The 18,451-nt window shown below is 41.4% G+C and overlaps 1 protein-coding gene across 3 annotated transcripts in view; it reads right to left on the bottom strand.

The window, feature by feature from the left end:
* The window catches only part of LOC149289308 (TBC domain-containing protein kinase-like protein), a 162,112-nt gene extending 148,563 nt beyond the window's left edge, over window positions 1-13,549 (bottom strand). For all 3 annotated transcript variants that reach the window (XM_089490704.1, XM_089490703.1, XM_089490702.1), the window contains exons 1-2: window positions 13,357-13,549; window positions 7,309-7,381 (exon numbers count right to left, since the gene is read on the bottom strand). In XM_089490704.1, the coding sequence (XP_089346830.1) occupies window positions 7,309-7,381; window positions 13,357-13,549 (266 nt within the window). The remainder of the gene's footprint in view (window positions 1-7,308; window positions 7,382-13,356) is intronic.
* Between the last annotated feature and the right edge of the window lie 4,902 nt (window positions 13,550-18,451).

Here is an 18,451-nt window from a genome sequence, read left to right on the forward strand (position 1 = left end):
CAACAGCAAGGCTAGGCAGACATTCTAGCTATTCATGCCAAGTATCTGGAGGCATCTAATCCGTAGTATAACAGGACCTTAAATCCACACATTGGCTATATTACGGTGTAAAGAGATGCAAATATTCAAATAAAGGTGAGTAGAAAAATGGCGTCATCAAAACATGACTTCTACTCAAGAACCTTTAAAAGCAGCCGTGATAGCACCATCCAAGGCTGAAAGTCTGATGGCATCACAAGTTTAACCCCTTCGTGACAAAGGCTGATTTTACTTTTTGTACCCTTCGTGACAAAGGCCGTTTTAACATTTCTGCGCTGCTCGTGTTTAGTTGTAATTTTCTTCTTTCCCGTTTACTGAACCCACACACATTAGATATTGTTTTTTTCAGGACAAGAAGGGCTTTCTTTAGATTACATTGTTTTGATTGTATCATATTATTTACTATTAAAAAAAGTATAAAATATGGTGAAAAATTTAGAAAAAAATGACTGTTTCTAACTTTTAGTTGAAAAATCTTTTACTCATCTATAAAACGTAATGAAAAAACCTGCTAAATAGATTCTACTATTTGTCCTGAGTTTAGAAATACCCAATGTTTTTATGGTTTTTTTGCTTTTTTTCTACACATTATGGGGCAAAAAGTACAGGTAGCGTTTTGCTATTTCAAAGCCATTTTTTCCAAATCTGGTAATTCTTCCCCCATGTGCCATTTCAGGTATCTTTGAAGCCGGCCAATGCAATTTACCCCATCAAGTCATATATTTTTGAAAACTAGACAGCCCAGGGTATTCCAAATGCTAGTATTTTAACCCTTTCCAAGCACTAATTCTACCATCAGCCTTTGTCAAACTTTATGGTAGTCATTTTTTTTGCATTTGTTTTTTCACACACATTTTACTTTAGGTATGAATAAACAGGTTCTGGTATATGTCACTATCATAAAACACCCCAATATGTGTTTAGCAACATATCCTGAGTACAGCGATACCTCACATGAATGATTTTGCCTGGCTGTTTGGGGGCAAAAGGGCCACATTTGGGGCATGCGCATTTTCAATGTTGAACTTTGGCATTTGGGGATCCACTGCCCATGCCCTATTTGGTACATCTTTGAGCTGGGCCATTTCAGTATGCCCAATAAAGCCATATATTTTTGAAAACTAGACACCCCAGGGTATTTCAAATGCTAGTATTTTAACTCTTTCCATGCACCATATCTACCACCAGTCTTTGTCAAACTTTGTGGTAGTCATTTTTTTGCATTTGTTTTGTCACACACATTTTACTTCAGGTATGAATTAAAAAGTTCTCGTATATGTCACTATCACAAAACACCCCAATATGTGTTCAGCAACATCTCCTGAGCGCGGTGATACCCCACATGAATGATATTGCCTGGCTGTTTGGGGGCAAAAGGGCCACATTTGGGGCATGCGCATTTTCAATGTTGAACTTTGGCATTTGGGGATCCACTGCCCATGCCCTATTTGGTACATCTTTGAGCCGGGCCATTTCAGTATGCCCAATAAAGCCATATATTTTTGAAAACTAGACACCCCAGGGTATTTCAAATGCTAGTATTTTAACTCTTTCCATGCACCATATTTACCACCAGTCTTTGTCAAACTTTGTGGTAGTCATTTTTTTGCATTTGTTTTTTCACACACATTTTACTTCAGGTATGAATTAAAAAGTTCTCGTATATGTCACTATCACAAAACACCCCAATATGTGTTCAGCAACATCTCATGAGCGCAGTGATACCCCACATGAATGATTTTGCCTGGCTGTTTGGGGGCAAAAGGGCCACATTTGGGGCATGCACATTTTTCAATGTTGAACTTTGGCATTTGGGGATCCACTGCCCATGCCCTATTTGGTACATCTTTGAGCCGGGCCATTTCAGTGTGCCCAACAAAACCATATATTTTTGAAAACTAGACACCCCAGGGTATTTTAAATGCTGGTATTTTAACTCTTTGCATGCACACATTTTACCACCAGCATTTTTTCAAAGTTTGCAGTAGTATTTTTGTGTGTGTATTTTTCCCACACACACCTACTTTATGTATGAATTTACAGCTCCTGGTATATGCCGCTGTCACACGACACCCCAATATGTGTTCAGCAACATCTCCCGAGTACAGTGATACCCCACATGCATGGGTTTGTCATTTTTGGGGGGAACTAAAAGGCCACATTTGGTACGCGTGCATTTTTCTAATTGGAAATTAGATGTGTGGCCATCCTTCCCCCCCGTGTTAATTGGGACATTGTTGAATCCGGCCAATTCAATTTACCCCATCAAATCATACATTTTTTAAAAGTAGACACCCCATGGGCATTTAATATGCCAGTATTTTAACTCTTTCCATGCGAGAATTGTTTTAAGCTAATGTGCTAATTTTAGGACTTGCTCACAAAAATATATTTTTTATATATATTTTAATTTTTTTTTGCCTTTTTTAAAACATTTTTAACATTTTTTTTCAACTTGAAGGTTCCCCTGTAATCAACCTGCAAGTGGAGCCAGAGTTCTCTAGAGGGTCAGGAGAGCGTCTAGCGAACCTTTTCATCTTTATTATTTTTTTTCAAAAGTACATCACAATGCTGATGGCGAAGATCACCGGCAGCTGCGGCTGTGACCGCTCTCAGGAGCGGTCACAGTCCATCAAGAGGTAAGTGTTTGGTGTCGCTGGATGCCTCCTGATCGAGGCATTCCAGCGACACCATTTAAGTTTAGGAGGTGATCGTTGATCGCCTCCTAAACGCTTTTAAAACGGGCGTCCGCCGCCATACATTGTATGGCGGATGTTGACGCCCCGGGGAGGGGCCAGACATGGCCCCTGATTCCGATCATGGCGTTTCTGAATGCCTCGAGGTCGAGGCATTACAGCAACGCCGTTTGGGTAAAAACAAAATCGATCACGGATCGATTTTTTTTACCCGTTTTAACAAATGACGGTCCTGGCACGTCATTTGTAGTTAACGACATGTTTTTCCGTGACGTGCCCGGACCGGCAATTGTCATCAAGGGGTTAAAGGAGACCCACTATTTACGTTTCTACAGATAAATGCAAGTAAATTACTATAAGAAAACTGTGTTATCTTGTTGAAAATACTACCAGCTTCACAAACTTAATAATGTGTTGTACACAAAATTGCAGACACAGTAGTGTAATCGGTGGTTGAACAAGCACTATGCAAAGCCAATCTCCATCTGATTTGTTCTGTGATAGACAAAGGAAGAAAAACATCTTAAAGGGTTCAATCATCAACAAAAATTTATATTTTAAATTGGGAAAACAAAAAAGGTTTTGTAGTTTAGTGGCTCCCTGAGTATACAGACTGATCAAATCCACAAGATTCAAATACGACATACAGCTATTAACCCCTTAACGTCCATTGCCGGATCAGGCACGTCATGCAAAACGGTCACTTAACGACCTATGACGTGCCTGACACGTCATCAGACTTAAACAAGCTTAGAAAGTGATCAACGATCACTTTCTAAGCTTAAACGGTGTTGCTGTAATGCCTCGATGTCGAGGCATTCAGCAACACCGAGATCGGCATGATGGGCCATCTCTGGCCCCCCCCGGGGCGTCAACATCCGCCATACATTGCCCGTTTTAAAAGCGTTTAGGAGGCAAAGGCTGGTGGAAGAATCTGATGCATGGAAAGGATTAAATACTACCATTTTAAGTACCTTGGGGTGTCTAGTTTTCAAAAATACATGGTTTTATGAGGTAAATTGTAGTGGCCAGGCTCAAAGATAGGGCATAGGCACAGACTTCAAATATGGTCCTATTAGGACATGGGGGCAGAATGACCAGATGTAAAAGTTCCAAGTTAAAAAATGTGTACTTCCTAAATGTGGCGTTTTACCTCCCAAACAACCTGACAAACCCATGCATGGGGAGTATGACTGTACTCGGGAGATGTTGCTGAACACATATTGGGGTGTTGTTTGAAAGTGATGTATACCAGGAGCTGTAAATCCATACCTGAAGAGCAATTTTAGCGATAAAAATCACAAAATAAATTACTACCACAAAGTTTGACAAAGACTGGTGGTAGAATTAGTGCATGGAAAGAGTTAAAATTCTAGCATTTGAAATATCTTGTCTAGTTTTCAAAAATATATGATTTGATGGGGTAAATTGCATTGGCCGGCTTCAAAGATACCCGAAATGGCACATGGGGGGAAGAATTACCAGATTTGGAAAAAAATGGTTTTGAAATAGCAAAACGCTACTTGTACTTAATGCTCCATAACGTGCAGAAAAAAGCAAAAAAACAAAAACATTGGGTATTTCTAAACTCAGGACAAATAGTATAATATATTTAGTAGGTTTTTTCATTAGCTTTTTTGGATGAGTAAAAGATTTTTGGGGTAAAAGTCAGAAAATGTGGGTTTTTTTTACATTTTTCATCATATTTTATTATTTTTTTATGGGAAATTAGATAATATGATTAAAACAATGGTATCTGAAGAAAGCCCTTCTTGTCCTGAAAAAAACAACATATAATTTGTGTGGGTTCACTAAATGAGTGAAGAGAAAATTACATCTAAACACGAACACCGCAAAAGTGTTAAAACAGCCTCGGTCCCAATGGTACAAAAGGTAAAACACAGCCTGGTCCTTAAGGGGTTAAAAGTTCTCTACAAAACATAAACCAAAACTGTCTGAACAAATAAAACCAGCAATAACCTTTAAAAATATCCAACATACTTTCTGGCCATGTGCAACCTGGGAACTACATTTCGGCCAGGCAGACATTCGCTGCTGGTTTTACACTGAAGCGTGATACAGGTGCACAACACTTTTTCGTTCTTTAGGTTACTGACAGCTCCTAGAATTAACAGATATATAAAGCAGATGCCCTACTGACAACGGACAAAACATTGTACAACTGAAATAACATGAAGCTCGGAATCATTCTGCCAGATTACAGCCCAGACAGTTTTTTCTAGAGAAGACGTGTTCTGTGTCTTTTTCAACATTATAAGATCACACTTTGTCAGCAACACATTTTATTAGGCAGTCTTGTTCGAGATGTTGTCGTTGAACAAAAATGTATTATAATATTGTTCGAGAGGTTAGCTTTAAAGCTGAGACAAGTTTGACATAGCACACAGACCCTTAAGGAAGTCCTGTCCCTTTCCCATAGTTTGCATATGTAAGGGTTCTTACAGACTACAATAGCGAGTAACCCTTAGTATAGGGGCGTCCAACATGCGGCCTGCGGGTCAAATTAGGCCCGCGTGACCTTGAGGTGCGGCCCACGTGAGATCGGCAGCCAGGATCACAAGCCCTGCCGCTTACTTGTGGGAGGGTCTATTCTCTGCTCCAGTCCTGCCTCCTCTGTGTGGAGAACGAGGGAGGCCGCGCCCCCTGCTGAAGTCTGTGAGCGGCATCGAGAGCTGTAGTAGGTAAGGGGGTGGGGGAGGTTGTTTGAATGAGTATGCCTGTGAGGGAATGAATGTGTGAATGAATGAGTATATGAATGAATTAGTGTGTGTGTGATAGCATGGATGTGTAAGTGATGGAACCTAGGCATGATGGGACTGTGATTGCTGTTAGCAATCACACTCCTATCATGCTAAGTCAGCCAGTACATGCTGAAACCTGGCTAGCTGCCCCCCTTGTGTATTGATGCTGCCAGCAGTATGGGGTCTGCACTTACAGCCACCCTGTACCAGCATGTACTGGCTGACTTGGCATGATAGGAGTGTGATTGCTAACAGCTAACAGCAATCACAGTCCCATCATCAGGTTCCAGCATTTACTGGTTGCCTAGGTATAAAAAGAGTGTGTTTGCTGTTAGTAATCACACTCCTATCATGCCAAGTCAGCCAGTACATGCTGAAACTGCCAGCAGTATGGGGTCTGCACTTACGGCCACTGTGTACCAGCATGTACTGGCTGACTTGGCATGATAGGAGTGTGATTGCTAACAGCAATCTGCTAACAGCAATCACAGTCCCATCATCAGGTTCCAGCATTTACTGGTTGCCTAGGTATAAAAAGAGTGTGTTTGCTGTTAGTAATCACACTCCTATCATGCCAAGTCAGCCAGTACATGCTGAAACTGCCAGCAGTATGGGGTCTGCACTTACGGCCACTGTGTACCAGCATGTACTGGCTGACTTGGCATGATAGGAGTGTGATTGCTAACAGCAATCTGCTAACAGCAATCACAGTCCCATCATGCCTAGGTTCCAGCATTTACTGTTTGCCTGGGGATGGAAAGAGTGTGTTTGCTGTTAGCAATCACACTCCTATCATGCCAGGTCATATTGTTGATTTTTTTGTCCAATTGTGGTGTGTTACTTTTAATAAAAGTGTGGTTACACACTAAAATTGGTCAAAAATTACTGGTACAATGCCCAGCCAACCAGTACATACTGGAATCTGGGTATGCCTGAGATTGCTGTTAACAATCATAATATATAATTTTTTTGTACAATTTTGGTGTGTAACTTATTTTTATTAAAAGTGTGTGGGGGGTCACTTTCAGTTTCGGCTAAGTGAACCCTGAATTTTCGGTTTTGGTCCAGAATTTTCATTTCGGTGCATCCCTAAAATAAATAGAACTATTTCATTTTAACTTATCCAGAATCCTGAATTTGTAGTCACAAAACTGTCTAGGCCCAGAAATCAGTGAGAGGAAAAGTAAAGGTTTTGTGTCATTTACTTTATTTTAATCTGCATATCTTATTAAAGGCCATATTTTCACACAGTGAAAAATGAGTGCGGCCCTCGCACGTATACAATTCTGATGAAGTGGCCCACTGCAGAAAAAAATTGGACACCCCTGCCTTAGTACATTATACGGCCCCACAGTAAGCATTAGAACACATATTACAAAATAACTTTTCAACTATCAAAGTAATATCTGGTTCACTTTACAGTGGACTAATCGCAAAAGATTAGCCCAACACAACATATAAAATAAACACTGAGAAATTTGTTACACACACTAGGATGCTACAATATGAAGTGCTCTGTGTAGTTCTAGTAGAGAAGATATTTTTGAACGCCGGTTCCACAGGCCTTGGAAAAACAAGGTCTCTAAAAGTTGGGGTTTTTTTAACACACAGGTTTATAGTTGTTCTTTACAGACAGTGGTTGGCTGCATCATGTCACCTGATGGTCACCTGACGTACAAATAACTGATGTCTTACATTCAGAATACCAGGAAAGCTTTTTAGAAATTAAAGGTTGAGTGAATATTTAGGTTCCGCACACAACAGGTATCATTTGTTTTTCACATAAAAAGAATCCAGAATCAATGTTTTACCTCACAGGCTTCCTGTCCCGTAACAAATCCTCCAGACTTTTTTCGTAGTGTTCCGCTACCACCACCAACCTCTCTGGAAAACAGATTTGTTTTCATAAATCAATGAGGTCACAAATAACTCACTGCTTAAATTCACGTTATTTAACAGTAATATTCTACTAATATTCATCCAATATTTTCTTCCTGTTTACAACATGTCGTGTGTTTCAGATGTGGAATACCTAGTCGGGTATGTCCCAAGCGATGATCTACAGGTGACGCACTTTAGACTAAAAATTCTTCTTCATTAATAGAAACTTGAAATGGTCTATCTCTACCGAATTACACATTCTAAATAAACACTATGGATTCCTTCTAAGTGTAATTACTGTGATTTGAATATAACATGCCATTCTAGGTCATTTACTTTGTCTCTGTACTTTATATTTTTATAAGCACAGTTGGAGAACATTACGGAGGATTTAGGAACCAGACAGATATTTTTATGAGCTAGCTTGTACTTTTTAGGAGACAGTGAGGGATATGTCAACAGCAATTTATATCAAATAGCACTGAAGTTTTGGCACCTCCACCAAAATTTTGGAAGTTGCAGCTACATGATTATATATATATATATATAATTTCAACTATACAGGGTTGTGTTAAGTCCTTTGTGAATGTTAGGACTCACCAACTCAAAAATGCTTCTGAGAATTGGCCAATTCGAGGTTCAATTAAATGTTTTTACGAGAGGAATTCCATGGGATTTGTCCCTGGTGAGAAGAAACTCACAGCATCGCTGGGCAATGATCTGACTTTAGCTTGATAAGGCTACATAAATGACCCAGACACATTATAGTTTAAAAGATCCCTCTTGCCATATAAGATATGAGGAATTTCTTACCATATATATTTTTTATGTTCCAAAATAAATTAAAAAAAACATTTTTACGAGCTATAAATTTCTATGTGTTACTTTCGACAGGATATCAGTTCTAGGAGTCACCGGGACTTTCCTATGCATTTTTGTCTTCCTTTTCAGCATTTACATTTTTTGGTTGTGTTTATCCTTTATTTTCAGTAGCTTTCGGGAAACAGGGTTACTGCAATAAGAAAATGCCAGCTGCAGACAAAATAGTAGATTTTCAGATAATAACAGGGAACCACATAGCATGTAGCCAAGAGCGGTGATGCCCTGGTGACTGTGAACGTATCAAGGTCAAGTATAAGTGAGTGGATTGTAAAGCTATCAGGTAGAGATTACATTATGTTTTATACAGATCTGTTCTTATATTACCAAATTCCTTCAAACACAAACCAGATTTCACACTAAAGCAAACCTACCACACACAGCTTATATCCTATTACAGAGACCAGTTTTGTGGAGCCAGGGGCCAGATCATATTGTCTTTCTGGACTACCTTCTTCCCAAACTCACAGGCGATATGTTAACATAAAGCACACTGCTGTAAACAAAATGTGCAAAGGATAAGAAAAATAATAAAAAAAGAGATTAAGCATCAATGGAAAAAACGATCCATTTTGGCAGCCGCGTGCTTATTTAATTTCAACATTGGCTTGGATCATTAGTCAGGGAGAATTATGCCACTTTAGAACAGCAAATAATTCATTCTGCAGCTTTCATGTAGAAGATAAAATGTCTGTTTCGGCAAACATCAATTTATAACAAACCAACCACAGGAAATCAGGGGTATCAACATGTAGAAAACATATCAATAACAGAATGTACAATGTGAAACCCCTTAAAAAGGATGGAATATAAAATAAAACAAAAACATATTGTACTACAGGCATGCTATATAGCAGCTTTTATATTTGCTTCAAATATGGCATTTGAAATAGGCAAGATCCCAGTAAAACTTCTATTTTGTTCCTCTTCCCACGATAGCCACATGGTTTAGATTATCTTTTTATTGTCCCAAGTCTGGAAATGGTGTGCAATGATTAGGGGCGCTGTGCTAAAAGGCAACAACTGACTTGGATCTGTAACTCTGTCCTAAACCAACTCTCTGATGATTCTAGAAGTCGGCACCATAGTCTGGTATCAGCTCATGGATAATTCTTTCTGCTGGGCCTGTGGGCCGGCAGATGCCAAGTCGCCCAACTCTAGTGTTGTTCACATATCGTAATCTATTCACACAAACATATTGTACATTCTAATCTACTTACACAAAGCAATATAGTCATCGTGCTGCCATCATATAATACATCTATTTTTACTATACGTTCAAAAGTGTAAATTTTTACACCAAACCCTCCGATTATACATGAACTATATCCCAAGAGCTCACTCCAGATAATTACATTATAACATCCAACCAAACCCCATGGCTCACACTGAGTGTTCCTCTTCTTTCCCCTCCCAATGTGCTTAAATGTGTGCAGTACAATGAATCTCATTTTACAGGCTTGCGGAATACATTGGAGATTTATAGACGTCTGCACTTATGGGCACATTTCCACCTGTTCTCCTCAGGACACTGAAACATAGCGAGTTATGTATAAAAGAATGCAGTATCCTGTTCCTTTTTCAACACTGTACTAAGCTAAGGTCGAATCTGTGTCTGGAGGGTCAGTTGAAAATACTCAAAATAAAGTCATCACTGCCCAAGAGCCAGATGACTTCAAATAGCAAGAAAAATCCACAGAATCCAAATTTTTCTTATATTACTGAAAAGTTAAACATGGTGCTGCAGTAAATAAAACCATTCTAGCTTGTGGAAGATGAAGAGAACGACATCTCTTCTGGTCCTCTACCTGTGTCTAAGGTGGTTCTTGGATGATAGCAGATCGGAGCAATCTAAGGAATCCAAAGATCCTGAATTCAGTACAGGGGACGCATCATTGTTTGAGTTATTGTAGATAAAATTGTGGATGGACCTCTGGATCCTTGATTCCGACATAACACAAAACCAGTTGCAGACTTGAGGTTGACCACTCCAGACCTAGCATCTGTTGCATTCAGGGAGACTTTACTTTGATTTGGCCACTGGTACAACCTACAGAATCATTCATAACTCCACACCGTTGTGCAACATAATGATTTAATACAACTCATAAAGCCCAGAACTTACTTACACTCTCCCCGTTTAAAGTAATAGGGGCTTTTTACTAGATTGGTGGGTTAGCCAGGAGTTTGCAAAACAAGGCCTGGCTGCTATGACACACATCTTTATGAAAGCAGAGAGCATCTGTAATGGCCTCTTTTTTAAGCCTTATTTTTTGGAGTTGAAGATCAAATTGGATTATGAAAAATGCCGTTATTGTGCATCTGCAGTAAATGGTATTTATAGCTGGGATATGGAAATACTCCTCTATCCCTATTATTACTTTTAAACAGCTCATAAGTCTAAGCTATTAAAGGTAGAGACCACGCTGTACAATAAGAGAGCAAGTGTTTCTAGGCTGATCCTATCAAGATGCAACTCCAAAAGCCCTGAACGACATCCTCAGCGCAGGAGCATTCTTTAACTATTTCAGTGTCTTATTATCAAACATCTAACGTGCAAAAGGGTAAAATTAATAGGTAAACTAGAGAAACAGAGACTGACTACAAGTATGAAAACAAGATACTCATAAAAAAGAAGCCTACTGCAAATATAATTCAGAATTAGCCTAAACAAAGCCGACTTTTGCTACATCAGCGTGTAGCCATTCTAACATAAAATGTTTTGTACAAGGATATGATCTCCCAAGGGAAAACATGCCTTCATATTTACAGAGTGTTCGGAAAATTTCTAACAAACGTTGTGTATCAGAATTATCGCAGAGCTAAACCGTACTGTTTAAAAGGTCCATGTACTATTAAAGAGATACTACATAAGTTAGACATCAGCTGCCCTCTGTAACTTGTCATTCATCACGAAAACCTATGATGCGGGATCCGTGGTGAGTCCCAGAAAGAAAAATAGATTAAAGTAGTTTCTAATTACCATTTCTGCACAACAAAATGCCTAGCTAGAGCTGAACCAGAAGGAAAATCGATTCATGACAAGGCCTTATGGTCCTCAGCCCATGGTAATCCAAGGTGAGGTTTCCGATGTGGAGAGCGGTTGGAAATGAAAATAGGATGGAAGTAGAACAATAGGAGTACCGAGCCAGTAATAAAGACTATTGTCAGTGTACATTAAACCTGCGCACAGTGTTCTGAAGGTGATGAAGCTTTGTGCGGCTGGAAATACAATTAGAAAGTCATTGGACTGCATGATTGTTCTGTTCCTCAGAAATGTGCCGTGCTTTCCAAGGATATAAAAACGAGAGGCAAGGAAGTTAGATCGTGGTCCAAGGTGTGTGTGGCCCCAAACCGTACCCACTAGTACAGAACAAATATATGGAAGATAATGGTAAGGACATTTTCAACACATGCTAATTTACATTCTCAACACAAACTTCTTTTATATACATTCTTCTTTGTTGAGGTTGCCCGCAACAAAGTAAATCTAAAAAAAAAAAGTAAAAAAAAGCCTCACTACAGGTTCAACAGAAACCTGCCTGGTTTGCAGAAATTCAGTGCACCGGGTAGCCGGTGTTCCTATAACTGTACTCATTATACATGTGCAAATGGGTTAAAAAGACTTGGACTCATTTTTTATTTGGTTTCTAACACATTCGTTTTCAGACAACAAATTCCATTTCCTGCCCAATCGTTTTGGACCAAACATCACGGCTCATTTTAATATCTTGAACACCCCATATTTTTTGTCTTTGTCCGACACCCATTTTTACTCTCTCTCATGCTCTCTGAATGTCTTCCTACTTTCCTTGCCAACCACTTCTGCGTTTTGCATCTTCTTTCTCTGCACCTTCTTGTTCTCCTTTCTCCTCTATTCCATCTACTCTTTTATCTCTTCTTTCTTCTCTCTTCACCTGCATCAACTCCAATCCCACCCTCCCATCAGGAGAGAGGCTGTCACCAGAATCTTCGCCGGTTGCCAGAAGTTTGGCCCGGGGAGTTATGTCCGCAGAGATGCAGATGAAGTAAGAAGAGAGGGCAGAGAAGAACAAGAACATTCAAGACACAGAAGCGCAGCTACGAGACATGGAAGCTGTGAGGCAAGAAAGTGGAAGTAGTCGGCACAGAAGGTAGGGAGACACTCAGAGATTGTGAGATAGTGGGAGTAAAAGAGCCAGCGGATGAAAACGTGCAGCTTTTTAGCTTTGTTTACATCTGTTCAATGGGGTCTGGCCTTGTTTTTGGAGATTTGTACGAATCTAGTCTTTTACAAAGTCTAGTACTTATAGTGTCTTGATTTTGGTTATACCTATGCTTATGCTCCTATGGATGAATACATGACCTGAATCGATCTAGGATATTAGATATAAACATCTTTCAAGTGACTGTGTCCAGCAAGCATCATAGTATCAATAGAGAAATAGACTTGGACTATAACTATAGGTCAGCTATTATTTCCTATCAGCAAACAAGCAAGTAAAGTTGTAGTTTTTAAATGAAGCTTCTTTTGTAGCTGAGCTTTGGTAATTTTTTTCAGTTAGATATACTGCTCACTAAACATGGGATTTACTAGGTTCCATACCCAGCGAGTGTCTGCTGCAGAAAGAGCTTGGATGGCCATGCATAATGTAAAATTACTTCAGTGAGATCTCTTCAAATTCCCCTCACCTGCTGAATTATGCATTGGACAGGGTCAGCTCAGCCCTTCTCTCTAGAGAAACTTGTCAGTGTTGGCCCTTCAATGAATACTGAAATGAGGGAGTTAAAACCAGGACTCTCCTACAATCTCTTCTAAAGAAGAGTACCTTGAAGTTCGGCTACAGATTAATGTGCATTCCCGTATGCATTAAGCAAAGAGAAAATACACTTGTGCCAATATGAACACATCTAAGGCATGCGCACAAAGACACAATGTCACTTTCTTATTTCCTACCCATGGTTACATTCACCTGGTCATACCTAGAAAGTTCCTGAAAGAGCTCTCTCTCTTTAGAGGGACGTGGATGACATTTTTACAATCAGGTGTTGAAATAATCCCAACTGTGGAATTATTCAGAACTATGCAGTCATGGCGGCTATCAAAGAGAATCACCTACCATGTTTACCACGGGAGATATCCACATACTGGCATAGCCTAGGATGGATGATGGTCTTCAGGATTTGAAACCTTCCTAGAATTTTGATAGAGTTTGGCGTGAGGGGAAGGCCATTGCTTCCACAGACATCATGTGGTAAAGCGGAGGCAAAGAATGTGAAAGCTCCTAACTGGGCGCCTTTCAGAGGAGGCATTCTGTACGATCATCTACGGCCTGTAAGCAAAAACAAAAGAAATAATGTGTGAACGTATAATTACATACAACATATGGAGAACAGAATACACTGATATGTTTCTACATTTCCCATAAATTTATAACATGGATTTTCACGAATATATCATTCTCTGGATTAAATAACATGAATTTCCGCACATTATATATAAGCCCGGTTTTCTTCCAGGATATTCACTATATTGTCATACATATGATACATCCATAACTACGTACTTGCGCAACGGGTGGACCCACTGAGTGCAAGACACTTTAGTGAGCAAATTTAATGTACAAGCATTGCTTATGATGGGTTTCTGGGTAACTGTGTACAATTTAAGTAATAGATCAGTATGTTTTCTTCTATCCTTCCACAATTAGTGTTAACTCATCAGTATATCTTATGATTTCTCCCATCCTTAAGCTTTACTAGATAAATGATAGGAGGAAGTATGGATGGGCAGGGAAGCTCCTGGACAGAGATTGTCTACATGATGTCATCACAACGTATCCCTTCACTCACACAGGGCATAGTGTCAAATATTTTTTCCTCTTTTTGGTATGAAATGGAGACTTCAGCACTCATTTCTTATTGAAACATTGCAAGGGTGGTAAAGTCTGAATTAAAAGTCGCTTGTAATGCTCATGGCTACAGATAACATTAGGAAGTTCTGCGTCCTTTATCTGAAGGAGAGACCTCCGGGGCACTGGAAGCTTCTTCTAGTTTGGTCCAATCACTGACATAAACTTTGACAAAACTCCCATCACCCCTATACAAGACTCTCATCAGCACTATATCCAGCTTCCTCGTGCCTTTTATTAATTATCAGTGACAAAACACTTTAACCAGAGATTGCTATAGTTAGAAAGGCTTGTGTTTAAAGCACTGGAAAGCAGATGTCAGTATAAACTACTGTGTGCAATGCAGGGTGAGAGAGGAATAAGATTATTGTCCCCTCTCCACCAATTAGTTATGGTATGAAGGAGGTCTACTGTCAGCCCCAGCATCCAACTACAAAGGATGCAGCAAAGGACTCTGCTTATTTAATCAAGACACGCTTCCATTTTTTGTCTGCTTGTTCAGTGCAGAAGCTGCAGCCTCCCCCTGCCCGTCCGTCTGTCTGTCTCACCCGGGGATCTCACTGCTGGATGGGCTCAGCCTCTACCCTAATAGCCGGCAGCTTGACTCAGGATATCAGCATTACTATCAGCAGACACAGGCTTCTCCATTGAGTGAAACACGGTCACGTGACCAATGACAGCTTTCCTTAGCGACAGACAAGAACCAGGGGAGAGGCGTGGGTGTCGGTCATATGTGTGTGGTCTGTAGGAACAGTGTCGTATAGTTCATTAACACACACGCTGCCGATTTACAATACAGGACCAATGCCTGGCACCGCAGCACCATGTAACATACTCCTTGAACGTATAAGTCCGGGACTTTAGCAAGAAATATCCAACCTTCACTCTCAACCTGGTTAGCCGGTCTACTAGCAAAATTATATATATATTATTTGTTTTCGTGTAATTTCGACGAATACGGCTGTTGCAGAAATAACAATGAATGAATAGAAACCGCATGCCAGCTCTAACTCCGAGCAGAGCAAACAATAAACTCCGGCCTACGCTCTGGTTCACACAGCATATTCCCAGAGCGCCCCCACCTCTTTGAAGAGTGCACCGCTGACGTCATCTCTGGGCGACCAGCTGCCAGAAAATCACCAGGAAGCGGTAAGGACACGAGGTGCTGGCGGTTTGTACTATACGCGAGAGTTTTGCTTGCAGTGGGTTTCGTTAGAGCGTGATAGCAAAATGCAGCGGGGTAGGAGGGTAAATGCGAGAGGCTGAAGAATCTGTGTTAGTAGTATGGGGGAGTGAAAGCCATGAATGGTCTAGAGGGAGGGAGGGCAGGGCGGATGAGAGCGCAGGAAGGTCTGAGCTGTGCATGTCATGTGCTTGTGACACGCACAGATCTCTCCGCTGACACATGTAAATAAATGTGGAGCACTGCTTCTGGAAATGTGGTATAGACGTTGATCTCTATCCACAACACTTATAACGTGTGTGTGGTGCATGGATTACATTATTGTTATGTGATGTAATGCATTCTTCTAGATAGGCTAGTAACATCCTGGGTTGGCCATATAAAGCTGTGTTTATATCGTCGGCGATAGGCAGCTGCAGCGTTTGTCACAACCCAAAGGTACCTGTGACAGTGTACGCGTCATCACATCTTGACCAAACCCAGGACCACTGGCTGGGAGCAGCTGTGTCATTGCAAAGAATGGCAATTTTTTTATCACAAGGGAGCACTTATAGCTCAGATCCATCGTTGAAGTCAGGAATTTAAAATGTCATTTGAGTAATTAGTATTACCATTTTCTAGGTTTTGTTTATGCACTACAGAGAAATAGTTAGGACATTTATGGCTTAATTTTCCTTCAATTCCCATGATGCTTCAGGCTGGGGTTGGAATTGCATACAATAGGTTGAAGAACAAAACAGGGGAACGAGAGGAATATAACTAGATCTCTTCTTCAAGAGTGTCCACAATGGAGTAGCAAGCAATGGAAAAGCATGTGCCGCTCTCAGACACATCTAAACATTAGACAATTCCTTGCAGGAGCCTTGTGCTTTTTACTCACAGACATACCTTTAAATTGTGAAGGTTCTATTCCAGTAAACGTCTGCTGCAAGAAGAACTTGATTGGTCCTGTTTAGTGCAAGAATACACAATTCTTGTCCGCGAGGGCATGGGTTTTCAATAAAAAATATAACAAAAGGGATAGGCTAATGTTCCTGACACCCACTCTAAATAAATCTTTTAAATACTCTGAGAGTACTTTACTACGCATTCTTCCAAAAAACATAATAAAAGCACTTACCTGACTTGGAAGAGGCTGTCTTGTTCCAGTCAGTAAGCGGTTGGAAAGTGCTCCCGTTAAGGTCAATGGCAACATTTTCCACACATGCGCAAGGGGGTCTGAATGGACCCTTGCCTCTAGCTTTCCACAAGCAGGGACAGCACAAAAAGGTAAAGGTACCATACAGCTATCATCCTTAAAGTGCATATGGATGCTTGGAATGTCCCCTTGATGTATATTAGGCAAGGATACACAGAATTCCTAGCCTAATCACAGCCATTGACAGCTGGAGTCGAGCAGGTCTGGTGTAACGTATAAATAAATCTGGGTCACAGCACCGTGTAAACTATGTATTATTCAGCTCAGCCGTTGTTGGAGAGAACATGCCAGGATTGGATTATTCACTGACACCCCAACCCTTCTGCCAACTCCTGGTTTCCTGGCTGTAACAGTACAGGCCCGCATCCCAGTTTTATCCTTCCTGTGTGGATTATGTAGTCTCCGGACCTCACTATTGTCCAAGAGTCCCCTTGGCTGCGCAGCCCTTCTCAGTCCAGAAGAATCTGTATCATCTGCAGCAGGGCCAGACGAGGTGGCCCGGAAAGTAAGGGAACATCTGGTCACCTACGGACTGAATTCACGAATGGCAACAGCTTAAAAGTCACTCATCAAACCTTCAAAAGCTTCAATGATACACTGGGGGATATATATTGATGGGTACCAACTCCACAACATCGAGCTCCAGGAGTGGGTCGTTATTCTGGCCGGTAAGCTCACGGGACGGACTGCAAAGGCATACCGGGCCATTCCAAGCGACATGCACACAGAATGGGCGTACCGTATGGACCAGGTGGTACGCAGTTGGAGGCAAGGATGTGCGGCCACTTCTTTCGAGGATACTGTGCAACTAATTTTTATGGAACAATGTTTTCAATATGCCGTGGTGGATGTATGAGATTGGGTGCCAGACCATGATCCACCCACCCTGGACAAAGCCGCACAGTTGGCAGACAAGTTCGTAGACATCTGGCAGCCATGCCAGTGGCAATGTCTGTACCAGCCGCCCACAAGCCGGGCTAATCCCGTCCCCTTACCAGCAGCAAGGCCCTTGATTGCAGCTCAGAGACCCCCACCGCATGGGCCTGCCCCCGATCCTTTCAGCCCTCACCGTGGAACTATCCTGACCCCAAGAACTGTTTTCAATGTGGGCGGCCAGGCCACATGCAAAGGGACTGCCGAAACCAAGCTAATCAGGGCACCTCTGCCGGGCAACGAAATAGGCCCTGGTACCCCGCCAAGTGCACTGTGCATCAGAGTATTTCCCTCATTATACTGAGGACCACTGTTACTCATGCTTCTCAGACTCTGCTCCCACCTGGGAGGTCCCGCAATGGGCGCAGCACGATGAAGTCTCCATCATCCAAACACAGCACTGTGACAACAGGGAGCACCATTACCAACCAGTCCGTATTAACGGCCGACTGTTAGAAGGACTCTGGGACGACACTAACCCTGGTACAGCCCAGTGCCTTCTCCAAAACACAGCTGTTGGATTATAAAGTTGATGTCCAAGTCGCAGGCGGACAAATTTACACTTTGCCTATGGCATGAGTGCACGTGGATTGGGTCACCGGGAAGGGTTATCGTGAGGTGGGAGTCATGTCCGGACTCCCCGCAGATGTTCTTTTGGCCAACGATGCGTGAAGGTGTGAGAGTCGTTTTGCTCCCCCCAGCACCAGATCCCAAACCAACGCCTGCCACCAAACCCTCTACTTGCCTGGCTGTTACCCGTAATGACACCCCACAGGCCTGTCCTGTTACACTGGTCTATTAACCACAGAGGGGATTTATTCACTAAAGGGAGAGATGGCAGGAGTTTTTGCAGGAAAGTTGTCTCAACTGCCTCAGTCCACTTTTTGTTATGATGGGCCAACACTGGCAAGTTCCAACAAAAATAATGGCTGAGCTGTCCCTGCCTAATGTATAAGTCAATGAAAAAAGAGACGTTGAAGAAATGTAAC

The sequence above is a fragment of the Sceloporus occidentalis genome, unplaced genomic scaffold, assembly GCF_023333645.1.
Source record: "Sceloporus occidentalis isolate IW3139 unplaced genomic scaffold, rSceOcc1.0.p SCAF_46, whole genome shotgun sequence".
NCBI classification, from domain to species: Eukaryota; Metazoa; Chordata; class Lepidosauria; order Squamata; family Phrynosomatidae; genus Sceloporus; species Sceloporus occidentalis.